We start from the raw sequence: 15,478 nt of genomic DNA on the forward strand, positions 1-15,478 counted from the left end.
CTGTAGGCATGAGGTGTAAAATGTTGTTGAGGGCCGCCAAAAAGGCATAGAGGGCCACTTGCATGTTAGACTGCCCTGGTTTGAACTGTTTGCATACTGCAGATGTTTATTGCTACTGATCAGCATGCTACACAGTCCTCACTTATTCTGGGTCAGGGAAATAAGTCTTGCTTGTGTGTTTGTGGCAAGCATCCAGCAGGTAGCAGTAAAAGAGGTAACTGCCCAATGATCAAGTTGCAGAAGAAACAAACATACCTTGGAACAGGGAACATTTTTCTGCAGAAGGGTCATGCCCTCTTCTGGGCAACTTTCTGAGGGAAAGCACATGCCACTGGGGGTGGGCCAGAGGCAAAGGTGAGCAAAGCAAGAAATGGAATTTTTACTTCTGTGCAGTAGGCTAGCTTCTACGCACATTAATTGCCTTTTCCTTTTAATTGTTAAGAGAGAGGGGAAAAACACATGTTTTCCATTAATAAACATATAGCTCCTCCTCTGTTGGTAGTCCTGAAAGGATAAATGTTAAAAAACATTCAGTTCCATGGGCAAGACAGATGAATTGTCATAATATTCAACAAGGAAAATGAAAGCTATGAGGAGGAGGAATGTCTAACATGCAGGCCGTTTGGCATTTGTGCTCTTTGGTCACTTAAAACTGATACAAGCCACACATTCTGCCTTTCAGCTTCTTTAATTGGGCCTATTTTACTATTACACTTCATTCACCATGGCACAATAGCTTACAAACAAAGAGGCGCTTGTAGTCTCCAAAGAATCTTTTTTTTCACAAGTTCAAGAAAACCTCTCATTTTGCCAAAAGAGACAGAAAACTGCCCCTGTGTTCAGGCCTGGACAGAAGCCCAAAATGTCACATACGTCTGGAAAAAATGAATCTGTGCTCTGAGTTTCTATTCTTTTTCCATGGAATTTACCAGAAGGGGCTGGAGGTCAAAAGGGCCATACTTGTTTATAGAGTCAGCCCTGTATTATGCCCAAGTTGTTGAAGATGAATGAAAAAGAATTTAAAAAGACCCTGGGGGGGGGGGAGTAATAGCAATTTAGAAACGAGAAGCTGAATCAATACCTGCCAACATTTTGCAGTGCCTAGATTGACAATAATATAGCCTATCATTTTGTTTGTAAGTATTTGACATTTTGGACCAGTTACCATTAAAGCTCCCCTCCACCAAAGCTATTTTCTATTCAAGCATTGTAGATAAACAGAAAGGAATATAGGAAGCTGTCTATCTAGCTCAGAATTGCATACTCTCCAAGTGTCCAGATTTTCCAGGGTCAGTCCCAGAATTATGAAAGCTGTCCCAGCTTCTGATTTGATCCCAGAATGTCCCTATTTCCCCCACTGGTGCTGCTGCCGCTGTCAGTGGCTTCTGTAATTCCTGGACTGTCCCTGGAAAATTGGGACACTTGGAGGGCATGCCAGACTTAACCAGAGAAGAAGTGCGTATGAAGTGGATGACCTCTTATCAAAAGAGCTCCAAATGATGGAGCTAACACTGGCCACTGTCTGGAATCTGAGGAACCACTAGGTTGCTTGTGCAACCTGATGCCTCAGGCGTCTCTTCCATGTGGAGTCTCTTGGAAAGTCCTACAAGCGACACAATTAAACACAGTTAGGAGCAAAATAAAATTAGGCAAGTTCCATTTGTGTGTGGAAATGATGCAGGGGACTTTTGACCCAGGCTAGAGCAAACATTCTGAATTAAAAAAATATATAAGAACATATTAGTATATGACTGTGTGCGCATGTGTGCGCACACACACACACATTTCAGTTCCTTTATAATTTATTCTGATCCTTAGAAGAATTTCAACCATTAGTTTGTAAATAATTGATGGTAGAAGTAGACGGAGAGCTCCAACTTCTTAAGCTATAGTAGAACTTGAACTACTGAACCTGCTTGCCCCAGTAAAACAAGATAATGTTCCCAGGTTTCCAAAACGTCCTGTAAAAATGGCTTTTGATAGCTCATATGGAAACACTCCATGTTAACATGTCAGCTAGAATTACATCTGCGTCACTGGGTTGGATTTTTGTCTAATGTAAACTGATGTAGCAGTAGGAAAAGGCATACAGCTATGAAGTTCTGCAGCAGCCGAGAGTCAGAGTTATAGGTGAAAATATTAGCGTTTACATTAATTGCGGGGGCATTTTGGTTTCTATCACTCTGGAAAAGGTGGCCTGGAAAACTGGCCTGTCAACCTCCCATCTAATTTTCAGAAGCTCATTTGCTTGTGAAATTGGAGCGACAGGCTTGTAGGCTAGGTGATGCTGTGAACTATTATGGTGCATTCATACCTGCTTTCCCCAGAAGATCATGTCCAGGAGCAGCTGGGGCATTTTGTGTCACATTCCCTGTGGAGCCTCTGATGGGCAGAGCAACCCAACCCCCTCTTGTCTTGCGAGCGGTTTTCCCATAGCTAAACCAACCTGTCACTGCCCATGTGGGAACATCCATGGAGGACCAGGGCAGGTGCGTTTCCGACGTGCGCGTGGGCATGTTCCCAAGGGGTGCAGAGGGTGCTCTCCCACGCGCGGGGTAGCCACGCATGAACCCACCCATCCTGCTTCCTTCCTCTCCCCTTCCTGCTCGCCTGCCTCCTCCAGCTGGGAGCACGGGGCAACGGCACACCGCCCACCCTTGACCCTCGTGCCTACTGCCAACTGTCAGGGGGAGGGGAGGAGCTGCTGCGCCAATGGCTCACAGTAGGCATGGAAGTCCAAGTCACGGGTGGGGGGAGCACCAAATGTCACCCACACTCAGGAATGACACCTGGAGCATTCCTCCGCCAGCAGTCAGCACAATGGCTCTGAACAGAGTTTACCAGAAGTTTGAGGGGGGCTGATGCAGCTGGGAATCTATTGAACCCAAGCTCGCCTCATTGCCATCAGGGCTGATCACTGAACCAGCTCCAGGCTGCAGATTTGACTCTGCCCCTCTGGAAAGTGTGACTGGATTGCAGCATCACTGTGGTTACAGGAAACCATGTTCCTCACCCAACACAGCATGACTTGTTATGCTCCATGTAACATCTAAAAAGATGTTGCCCAGATGTTGCACTGCCTTCTTCCTCAGCAATGAATTCAAGGGCTGCAATGTGCACTATGGAGTGAATCTGTTTTGGGTTTGGTTTTTTTGCGAGCCATGGAGTGAATCTGTTGAAGATGAAGTCTGATCTCCTGATGACTAAGGACATCATCTTGGCATTGTTTAACTGTCTAAAGGTTCATGCAATTTTCACCTCTGAAGCAATTTGCTCCAAGCAAGGAAGCAGGGCAGCCTGGCTTTGTGCAGTGCTGCAAGGCATGGCATAGAAGCATCCAGTGTTCTGCACCCACTGAAGATTTCACCTGTCAGAAACAATGCCCAACAGTAGAGGTTTTTTCTTTCTCCCTACCAGGTGCAATGGGCATCACCTCAGTTTGCTGTGAGGCACTGGCAAAAGCCAGGTCTCCCCCTCCTCCGCTAGTGATTGGTGGTGGTAGCAAGTAGCTCATTCACACTCCTACATGTGCTGCAGCTGAGTGCACAATTGCTTATCACAACATACATATCTTCACAGGAGCCACTCCTGTTTTCAAATTTCAGAGGGAGAATGCTGTAAAAAACAGCATCACCAGATGTGGCAAATGTTAAAACCTCATCATCTTGCTTATACTCATGCACTAAGACCAAGCTTAAGTCTTTGCTAATAGGGTTTATCAAGTTTGGGCAAGTATCTAAGAAATTGAGTTCCACAGGTGTAGGACTGTCGAATTTGCTCCTTACAGGCTTCTTTTTTCCTCCAACATGGGCACACATAAGAAACTAATTCAATGCCAGCTGAACAGCTGGCCATCTGGCACAGTCCCTTTGGTGAGCATTATAGTAATCTAGCCACAAGCACAATGGCTCCAGGGTCAAAATCCTATAAGGCTGCTAGCTGTTTCACTAGAATATAGCCTCTCTAAGTCACAAGGTCTCATTTGTCACCAATGTTTCATGATTGTCTGGATTCAACTACAACTACAAGTCACATGCACCCCGTCCTTAAAGGCATCGATTCCAAACATCTGGCAAAGTGCAGTACAGTGGTACCTCGGGTTACATACGCTTCAGGTTACATATGCTTCAGGTTACACACTCCACTAAGCCAGAAATAGTTCTTCAGGTTAAGAACTTTGCTTCAGGATAAGAACAGAAATCTGGCTCCGGCGGCCCGGCAGCAGCAGGAGGCCCCATTAGCTAAAGTGGTGCTTCAGGTTAAGAACAGTTTCAGGTTACGTACAGACCTCCAGAACAAATTAAGTACTTAACCCGAGGTACCACTGTACTAAGAAGAAATACATACATTGACTGTTGCAAAAGGTTTGACTAATAGCAAATGTGCTGATATTAGGAAACAGCTTTGGGACCATTAGGAAGAGGATTTCCTTAAAGATCTAGAGAGCTTTCAAAGCTCATTAAGAATATAGCAGTAATAATACCATGAATTCCACAGACGATGGAAGGAATCAATTAGGGATATGATATTGTGTTAGCACCCTGTGCAATTAAACATTATCAGTGTATGTAATATTGCTGCTGGTGGAAAAGGGATGCCATATTTAAAAGACTGCTGATCTTCCCCAGGAAGCCTCTCCTTATGGAGTGAATGAAAGGAAAGCACTCATTAAACCTCAGTGCATAAAATTCATTGTTTAGAACAATAAAGAATATGTATATAATTTCAGATTCAACCAATATAAAAAAGGACAGGGGTATACATCTATTTTTAAGAGGACACATAAGATACACATTACATTTTATAAACTTGGTCAATTAACCTTCAGTCAGATTACAAATACACATCAAAATATACATAATCTCAATCCATGACCGAGCCAGCAAAGGAATATATCTGTCCAATAAGAAGGAGCCTGAAGTTTCTGAGTTCCTAGGACTTAAATATATTTAATAATAATATATATCTTTTTACATGGCTTCTTTTAAAAATACAGGTGAATGAAATTACTAGTGATACAGGGGAAACTGTTATGTAATTCTCAAACTCTTATTCCAAATAGCTGAAACAATACAAACGTAGCTTTTTGATTTAACAATTAAATAGTGTGTAGTCTGGGGAGTCTAACCACATTCAAAAGAGAAAGGAACATAGCATGGCACATTTGTATTAAATATGGATCTAGAATGAGCTTGCAGTGAAATAAGTACCATTAAGTTATTCAAGTAAAACCTCTTGTAACATAGCATATTGAAATTTGCCCTATGTAGCTAGCTGCTTTCTGTTTCCACAGAAGCTATCCATGAATTCACTAGATGCACTTTCACGAGCTCCATAAGGGATAAAATGATGTTGGCTTAATTGATCTATTAATTTTCTTTAAAAAACAGCATTTTTATTCTTTTGGAGGAATATACAGTCGTACGTTGGATCCCGAATGCCCTGGAACTCAGACGTTTTGGCTCCCGAACTCCGCAAACCCGGAAGTGATTGTTTCGGTTTGTGAATGTTCTTTTGGAACCTGAACGTCCAATGGGGTTTCCGCAGCTTCCGATTGGCTGCAGGAGGTTCCTGCAGCCAATCAGAAGCCGCGATTTGGTTTTCAAACGTTTTGGAAGTCAAAAGGACTTTCAGAACAGACTCCGTTCAACTTCCAAGGCACGACTATAAGGGGCCCTTGCTGCAAAACACCCACCTCCCCCCCAAAAAGAGCACTACATACACTACACAAAGAAAATGTTGGATCTGGAGATAAGTCACTGGGGGGGGGGGACATGGGCAGTGTCACTGATCTGCATACTGTTGCACAGGAAGTAGGTCTTTGTTCAACACAGACTTTGTACAAGCACACATCTCGAGATGTTGTGCAACAGAAGCACACCACTGGATTTCCCCATGGAAGGATCTTGTGCTGTTGTTAGGAGTAGCCCTTCTGTTTGTGGAAGGACATCACTTGATCCAACCCAAAGGATGTTTAAAAAGGTTTTTATCTGAATGATAATGGTGGCTCCTACCCTTATACTCAGTAATCAACAATCCAAAAGAACTCATAAGCACAAAAGAAAACCCCGCTGGGGTTCTGCCCACACAAAAACTGATTCATATCCTCAGTCTACTGCTAACTATGCACTGAGAAGACAGAGGAAGTTCCCCCATCCAGATTCTGAATTTAACTGAATTCTTAAATGGTATTGGGGTGATTAATCTGCATTAAGTGATCTTCAGTATGTGCGATGCCAGCTTCCCACCTCTATTTCTTTTAAAGAGTGTTTGCCCCTTCTCCATGCTGTTGTGAATGATCCCTTCACAAAACACTTGGAGCTGCAACATCGCACACACAGTGATTGGCACTGTTGAATCTAAAACAGAGCTCTGTGACTCATGAAAGCTAGACAGCCATGCTCTACTTCCCATGAAGAACAGCTAACTCATTCCTAAAAAAAATCAGATAATGTGGCCACTCTGAACTATTTGCCTTGTTGCCCAGAGTCCTGGCTGTGACCGGGCTGGATCCCAATTCTGGCACAAAGACACCAATTTTACCTTTCTGGTGTAGTCATGCTCTTAAACTCAATAGTAGCCACTTTGACAATTCCAGAATTCAAAATCTGGCCACAAATCATTTTAATATCACAATAAAAGGGAAATGAGCTATGTCCACAACCAAATTTAGGTACCAAATAAACAAACTGGATTTGGATCCAAAGATTGCTCTTCCTCGGAGACATCCATCCCATTACCGTTTTCAAAGATTAGGCTGCCAAATGGTAATCCTAAGTGGTAAAGTAGTCTCCAGATATTTCATCTTTGTGACATTCAGCTGAGATGGCCCAAACCACTCAGTCAAATGTCTTAAGCATAAAATGCCAAGGAAATGCTACTCACTGTCAAAATGATTATTCAGCTTTAGTTTTGATGGGATGGTATTCCACTTTGTGCTAATGGAGGTTATTTACATTCAAAGCGAGAACAATGATTGTTCTGCAAGCATGGTAAGGCCAGTAGGATTATACTTGGAATTTTTCGTTGGCTCTGTAAATGCCTCTTGACCTTAAATTTGTCTCGTTCTGTTTTTTTTGGGAAGGGAAAAAGAATGTGGCATTGTTATAAACCCTGCAGTATAAATGAATCTTTGCACAATATGTACTGCAGTTTCCAACAAGTATGCAACGTTACCTTTAAAGCCATTTTAATCAAGCAACAAATGGGTCCTTTGTTCCCTTCTGAAGATTTTTTTTTTTAAAAAAAGCAGGTTTCGGATACTGCATCCACAACTGTGTTCCAGAACACTTACTGGAATGTGAAATGTTGTCCATGTTTATGATGTGCATAGTGATTTACTGAGGCATGTTACTATTGACTGAGTCTCTAGTTTCTACCTTGTCGGGGCCTGCACTAGAGCTACATTCAAGCAGATCTTCCTATATCTTTAGGTTGCGCAGAGATTTTCATGATTTTCCGACTCTAAAGATGGACAGTCACAATTGTAGGCTCTGATCTAGCTATGGGCTATAGTCACAGATAGAAGCTGGTGGACCTGGGCATCATCAAGCCAGCTCAACAGATCAGCTCTGTCATTTGGACTGCAACATGTATCCCAAATATGCCTCATAGAACTGTAGAATTGGAAGAGACCCCAAGGGTCTTCTAGTCCAATGCCCTGCAATTCAGGAATCCTGCTCAAAGCCATCCATCCCTGGGTAGGCTCCAACCACCAACTTTCTGGTTAACAGCCAGACACACTGATCTCATCCTAATTTCTACAAATGGTTTTGGTGCTACGTATGCTGTCATTTGGCTTCGATACCAGCCAAAAAAATAACAGGACAGAGATTTTAGGAATGCCAGATTTGTGTTATTTTTAAATCTATCCTAAATACATTCTATAGCTTTTCATATATTATTTCTAAGAGTCTGTGACATATATGAAAAATAAATAAATATGTGAAAATCTTTTAAATAAAGTATCCCTTAAGCATAGGTAATTTAATCACTGCGTTGTAAATGAGCATTTTAACAATAGTTAAACTTTTAGTTTAACAATAGTTAAGATTATAGTTTAAGGTTATTATTGGATTAGTAGCTTGGAATGTAGAGCAACCCAGCTGTTTCACAGAATACAATATCCTGTGAATATCTCTTCCGGAAATAATAATAACTTAAGTGAATTCTATATGGGCTCTGATTAATTTTTAGTGCCCTCTTTTAAATTTATGAATAGCAGGTTATTTTCAGTCTTGGATTTGTTGCCCGCAGCTTTGCTACAAATAATATCAAGAGGCTGACAACTATTAAGAAAGTTTTCTCTTTTTTTATTTGAGCTGAACTAATATAATAATTGATGGAGAAGGCTAAGTGATGAAAAGTGTATTACTTTTAAAATTCATTTGCAAATATGAAATGGCATACAGTAAAAGCTAAACTAAACCTTAGTATCTTCGAGATGACATGATTTTTTTGCAAATGTCAAGAACAAAATTGCATGTTTATATGCATTTTAAATAGACGTCATGGCATTTTTTTTTATTCCTGAAGCTGACTTCTTTTTTCTCTCTCCATTTTCTCACTGGAACATTAATAGGAGTCTCCCCAACATCAGGCAGCCAATGTTCCATTCTATTCCAATTGCCCCATTTTCATGATCCAGTGTTTACTTCTCCTTGATGGATATTAACAGCTTTGCCAAAGTGTATGTTTGTTTTCTGTGACATGGAATAAAATTTCACTTACAGCTCGACAGATATCCAATCTTATTTAATATGAACCCAGTTCCACCGATGAAAGAAAGCTAGCACATTAGTCCACTGCATAACCTTACTTGCAAGTCTTATGTACAGTGTTGAAGATTTGTATTCTCATTCATTTCTGCGTTTTTCTCCCATTCAGAGTTTCCTTTTGTACACAAAATGCAAATATCCTGATGACTTTTGGAGTTGGATCACATAAATCCAGAATTATTTGTTCATGCATTCGCGAAATTCCACTGCAAATTTGAAGATGCAAAGAAACAAATCTGTCTGAATATAAAAATACAGTCCATTTCAGTGCAGACTCTTCTTTGATGTTTAATTCAACGTTGGTTTCACAGTAGCACACTCTTTGTCCACAGCTCTATATTCTCAATATGGAGTCACGGGCAACAACAACAGATGCAGACTCAGTCTGTCACTCCAGAAGGAATACAAATATGCTTAAAGCTGCTTCATTTATGAAGCAAACATGGAACTGTTAGCTGCCTAGTAGAGAAGAGAGGGGGAAAAGAAAAACGCAATAGCTTTTGGGAGATGTTTTCTTGAAATTTGTTTAATTTCACAAATTAGCAAAAGGCTCCTCCAAATCACAAAACCAAGCAAATTCCTCCATGTGAAGCAGTTTCAGCATACATGCATTATGTCTATAGCAGAATGGACTTCCCCTTTCAGGGAAGGAAGTGATAGCATCACGAGGTATCAGGGAAGAAGGAAGAGAAGAAGATATAGGAAAGAAAGGAAAGAAATGTTGGGCAAAGTGTGAAAATTTATGAAAGGAATGGACACAGAAGAGGGTTGGAGGATAGGACCGTGGGATGAGAATATGGGCAACAATGAAAGCATAGAAGAATATTATCCCACGCTGTGTTAACTAGGGGTGTTTGTTCATATATTACCTTCAACATGTCTATGTGTGCCATGCAGACGTACGAGTTGAACTGTGCATTTGTAGTTAAAGAAAGGTAAAGGTAAAGGGACCCCTGACCATTAGGTCCAGTCATGGCCGACTCTGGGGTTGCGGCGCTCATCTCGCTTTGCTGGCCAAGGGAGCCGGTGTTCAGCTTCCGGGTCATGTGGCCAGCATGACTAAGCTGCTTCTGGCAAACCAGAGCAGCACACGGAAACGCTGTTTACCTTCCCGCTGGAGCAGTACCTATTTATCTACTTGCACTTTGACGTGCTTTCAAACTGCTAGGTGGGCAGGAGCAGGGACTGAGCAACGGGAGCTCACCCCGTCACGGGGATTCGAACTGCCGCCCTTCTGATCGGCAAGTTCTAGGCTCTGTGGTTTAACCCACAGCGCCACCCACGTCCCATATTTGTAGTTATACAGATGCAATATTCAATGAGCAGTACTTTTTTTCCTAAAAAAAAACATGTTTATGGGGTACTTTCATTTTTCTACTCATATTGAAATACTGCCCCTCAATGAGGCCAAACTTAGATTCACAAAATATTTAGGGGTATGTGTACCCCTGCGTACCCCCAGAAAAAAAAACACTGTCAGTGAGTATACGGTCTGTGTAGCTCTATACACAATAGTGTGCTCTTTCACATCATAAACGCATGTATGTGTGTAAAGATAGTTTGTACCTGTGTTCAGTGTAAAGTGGGACAAGTCATGTGTTAGAGTATACATGTTTGAGAGGGGGGCGGAGAAGAGGAGAAATGTTATGGTGTTTGCCAACAAAAACCTTTGCCCCATCCTCATTTTATGTACATTCTAAATCTTTAACTTAAACTCAGTTCACATCTGAAACATATTGGCCAACTTAGCTTAGTCTTGTCAAAAAAGTCAACCCCTAGATACAATTGACAATCAAATTATACCAGTCAAGGAGGTGAGATTGTCTTCAGGAAAGCAGCAGTGAAGGGAGGTTTAAGCCTCCCTGGCTGTGATATTGCTGAATATCACCCCCTCCCTGCCCTGGATTAGGTGCAAATTGTAAAGCTGCTATAGGCCGAGGGCTGGATTCCCCCCCCCCAATATATGGCTGCAATACAAAATGAATGCTATGATGGAAACTGGAAACTCAGTGAAGGCCCTTATCAACCCACTATATGGATAGGCCATAGAATGCCATATTTCAAAGTGGCCGTTTGTACCACAGCAACTACTTTGCAGGTAAATATCCTTTAATACTTTGGAATGCTAATGCAGAGTTTCACAGGAACACATGAAATTGCTGTATACTGAGTCAGGACCATTGGTCCAGCTAGCTCAGTATTGTCAACACTGACCGGTGGTGACTATCCAGTATCTCAAGCAGGGAATATTCCCAATCCTATATGAAGATGCTGGATATTGCAACCGTCTGCATGCAAAGCTGGTGAGAGTTACTGGGAGTGCCAGTACTAGATGAAATTCTAGCCCCAGAAGGGCACAAGTTGTGTTTTTAGATACTAGAGCTCAGAGGTCTCATTGAATAGCCTACCATCTCTTGAATACCTCTCTAAAGGGAAGCAAAGGGGCTTACTTTCAAAGGCTGTGACTCTACTGTTACTGAAGCAGTACTTTTTAAATTAACAGCCTGTTAGCTTCAGGTTTTACAAAATAATCCTTAGGGAATAGTTACTACACATTTCAACGGGCTAATCATTAGAAAAGGTTTGTGGGCAATTCAAAATTGTCTTTTCCAGAACTTACCAAGACATGAAACAGTAACAGTGTATATATATAAAAAAGCAACAGCTACACCTGTAGAAGTATTTTCTCTTTTTGCTGCAGCATACTGAAAGGTAAACAAAAACCAAAGTGCATTTTTTATCATATGGGCAGCAGAGAGGATCAATTTTAACACAATTTTAAAGGTTAAAGAGCATCCATTTGTAGAGAAAGGTCATAGGTGGGTTTCAGACTTATTGTAAAGCATAATTGGATGAAAATTATGATTTTTCTATTCTTAAGACTCCTCTGAGTTTCTTGTGGGTAAGACCCAGTTATTCAATGGGCCTTATTTCGGAGTAGGCATACAAAGAACTGTGTTGGAAGCTGGCGAAAGAACTGCAGTAAACCTGACATCTGCATGGGAAGAATGCTTTCTTCTGACTTTTCAGCTGTTTGTTTTACGTTCTGACAGCACAATCCTTTTGCATATCTACTCAGAAAATAAATCGCCCTATGTTACCCCCGAGCAAGTTAGCTTTGGACTGGAGGCTTAATGGAACATAGTATATGAGACATGACCCAAAGTTTTCCCTCAGATGTATTTCATGTTCAGGCCTCAGCTTCTTCCCATCCCTGAAGTAGCACTGCACATAATCAAATCCCCTTGATTACCAGCTGCTAAACAGGAGGAAGAAGAGTTTGGATTTGATATCCCACTTTACTACCCTAAGGAATCTCAAAGCGGCTAACAATCTCCTTTCCCTTCCTCCCCCACAACAAACACTCTGTGAGGTGAGTGAGGCTGAGAGACTTCAGAGAAGTGTGACTAGCCCAAGGTCACACAGCAGCTGCATGTGGAGAAGCGGGAAATCGAACCCGGTTCACCAGATTATGAGTCCACCACTCTTAACCACTACACCACACCCATCCTGCATAGTGGCTTCCCTCACATACATGAAGCCACCTGCAAAGGGGTAGCTTCCCATGGGATCAGATTATTTAGTTTACCAGCAGGAGGATTTGATCCTACGTGGTGCTATTTGCAAAGGAACAGCACACCTCAGGATTGAACCAACATGCTCTAGTCAGCACTGCCACCTACCCCCACCAGCTCCTGTTTGTTAAAATAGGGTTTTAAAAAATCCTTATGCCCCTTCCACTCCATCCCCCAGAACAGCACAAAGCAGATTGGTCTGATCCAGGGGCCATGGAATTTTTTTTTTAAAAAATACCTTATTTCGTTATCCTCTTGGCAGATGTTTGATTCTGTATTCTGGTCACTTTCTGAAAAGTGTTTGCGGGTTGTTTTCTATGGAAAAACAGTGGTATATAAGTATTTTTATGTGTCAGCAAATGCATAAAGTAAGCCAGCGTTCTATTTGGCATATCTCACCTTCCAGCACAGAGCTCCCAAAATAAAGCCAATAAGAAGAGTCACCAGCCCTGTTAGTGCTATGCTGATTCCATGCATGCTGGGGCTGTTGAGGAAACCCAACTCTGCGTCTGTAATTGAAAACATTTCCAGTTAGCTTAGGCACATTTCTTTCTTTTTAATCTCCAGGGTAGGTAACATTGTTCATAAAAGGTAGTTAGGTATCGCCTTTGCAGACCATACATCGCAAGTTATACCTTGAGAGATTTGTTTGTCATTAGGAAGCATTTGGCTCCCTGAAATTCACAGCTTTATTTGCACTCCCTCCGGAAAGGCAAACATTCTGGCAACTGTATAATCACAATTTTACCATCTGCGGAGCAACATTTACCAAGCTATTTTCTTCCTCTCTCTTTGCAGCAAAAGATCTCCTCTCCCCATTCACCTCCCAAGGCCGCTTAGCAGAACAGAACAGACTTTTCAGGAGGAAGATACTAGGAGTAAATTTCATATATGGGCTCACAAGAGACTGAGCAGTATAAACTTAAATACTCTACCACCCCGGACGCATTTCCCCCCACTTCTCTGGAGTAATAATAGCAGTGCTTGGAAATGAGCAATGCTGTTGACCACTGAACGATGCTGACTGCACCTTTCCAATTTACAGGTTATGCTTTTAATTAGCAGCCTGGAAGTAGCTCTGTTATATGCAACAGAGCAGAGGGGTGGGGGTGGACAAAAAATGAATAAAACAACAACAACAACTAAACCAATGAAAAATTAATATTGGTCCCTATTATTTGCAAGCAGCCTTTGCTTGTTAAAAAAAATAATCCTTTCATACCAAATGGAAACAATTCATTTTTAAAAAGTACTGCAGCTTTGTGTAAATATATTTGATTGCGCAACCTACAAGGCATGTTTATATGTGTTTCTCACACACTTTTACGTTGTTTTACAGTTCAGAAGTATGCTAGTGGCATATGTGTGTGGTGCTGTGTTATGTAACACATAAGCAGGCAGGCTGATACCATAAGTGAGTGATATCAGTTGGCCCAGAGTACTTAAGTCTGGTTTTATCCCTCCGACCTATATCAAGATTGCTTCCAAGCCTCCATTTCGTGATCATGACAGCCACAATATGGCACGTTCCCACAATCTTGTCTAGGCTGCAAATCCACTGGCTGTCATTTGAACTACAGGGGAGGAGACATGAGAGCTGCCTACTGTTTAAACCAGGGGTGGGGAACCTGATCCCCTAGACTTCACTTCCCATAATCCCTGTCAACTGGCTATTCTAGATGGAGTTGATGGGAGTTGGAGTCCAACAACATAGGAAAGTTCCCTATTGGGGCAATCGTAGTCTTGGATGGAGGGGAGGTTGTAGTCTCTTTGCCTGCCCCTCCAAATACTGGGGTATCCCATTAAAGGGATCTGGGGGGGGAGTTGCCTGTGGGGTTCACCCTATTTGATGTAAGTATTAGAAACCCCTGCACAGACTGACTGATAGCATCACTTTCAGCAGGTAGGCTGGAATAATTTGATTGCCCCATGCCCAAGCCAAACCTCTTTCATCTGTATTCAATAAAGTTGTGGCCTGTTTTGATCCAAACCAGTCTCAGTTGCCTTTTACTTCCTTGTGGTGTGGGGGACTGGGGGGGCATGACGCCTGGGCCTGCAACATCTAGAGCAGTGGCAGGCAACCTAAGGCTCGGGGGCCAGATGCGGGCCAATTGCCTTCTCAATGGACCCATGGACGGTCTAGGAATCAGCATGTTTTTACTTGAGCAGAATGCATCCTTTTATCTAAAATGCATCTCTGGCTTATTTGTGGGGCATAGGAATTCGTTCATTTTTTTTTTCAAAATATAGTCCGGCCCACCACATGGTCTGAGGGACGGTGGACCAGCCCACAGCTGAAAAAGGTTGCTGACTCCTGATCTAGAGGTTCCCCATCCTTGCTCTAAATCAGGGTGTCCCAAACTTGGGTATCCAGCTGTTTTTGGACAACAGTCCCCATCATCCCTGACCACTGGTCTGGCTAGTTAAGGATGATGGGCATTGTAGTCCAAAAAATATCTGGAGACCCAAAATATCTGATTTCCCAAAATATTTGGGAAACGCTGATCTAAACCAAGCCTGTCTATTCCTGTCACAGTGCAGGTGAAAAAAAACTATTGTTGCATGTTTTAGTTCCGATCGTTTTTCCTGCAGACAAGCAGCTAAAAACTCAACTCTCAACAAAATCAAATTAAGCACACTAGGGAATAGGATAAGCAGCAGCTAAGAAGTGCCGGTGTGATGTGGTGCCAGATATACTCGCCATTCTGATTCCTTCCTGTAGACTTTCTATTCATTAGGAACCACTTCTTCTGCCGATGAGATTTTATTTTCCCACTTCAATTCTACCACTAAAATCCTGCCCACTCCAGTTCAAACCACATCTCAAACCTCAGTGCAAACAGGGACTGACAATTTACAGTTCACAAAGCTGTCTTGGATTCTAAACCTTGTTTCTAATCAAATCTCTAGCCAACATTGTTTGAACTTTGCTTAGCCCCCGCAGGTGTGCCAACTCTAAAAGGAAATTTTAGTCAAGCAGAACAGATACTTCATGCTTGCATAATGGGAAGGTGGTTATTTTACACCATGCACGCTAACCATAGTAGATAAAAGGTGAAGCTCTGAAAAAAAAAAACCTTAGTAGGAACTTAGCAAGCTGCCCTTTTCAGACTCGTGTCCCTGCCT

General features: G+C 42.1%; 1 protein-coding gene and 1 long non-coding RNA gene across 4 annotated transcripts in view; one reads left to right on the top strand and one right to left on the bottom strand.

Moving 5' to 3' along the window:
- Positions 1-2,937: 2,937 nt before the first annotated feature.
- On the top strand, positions 2,938-8,732 carry LOC309378506. Its single transcript, XR_014172120.1, has 2 exons — positions 2,938-4,090; positions 4,335-8,732. It is a non-coding gene; the product is annotated as an uncharacterized lncRNA (long non-coding RNA).
- The window catches only part of KITLG (KIT ligand), a 79,586-nt gene continuing 71,353 nt past the window's right edge, over positions 7,246-15,478 (bottom strand). For 2 of the 3 annotated variants that reach the window (XM_081926610.1, XM_081926608.1), the window contains 4 exons: positions 12,752-12,861; positions 12,591-12,667; positions 11,398-11,482; positions 7,246-9,236 (listed from right to left, as the gene is read on the bottom strand). In XM_081926610.1, the coding sequence (XP_081782736.1) occupies positions 11,443-11,482; positions 12,591-12,667; positions 12,752-12,861 (227 nt within the window). In that variant the 3' untranslated portion in view covers positions 7,246-9,236; positions 11,398-11,442. The remainder of the gene's footprint in view (positions 9,237-11,397; positions 11,483-12,590; positions 12,668-12,751; positions 12,862-15,478) is intronic. The other variant, XM_081926609.1, reaches the window with a different exon arrangement.

This window comes from Podarcis melisellensis, assembly GCF_964234715.1.
Source record: "Podarcis melisellensis genome assembly, chromosome: 10".
In the NCBI taxonomy this organism is placed as follows: domain Eukaryota; kingdom Metazoa; phylum Chordata; class Lepidosauria; order Squamata; family Lacertidae; genus Podarcis; species Podarcis melisellensis.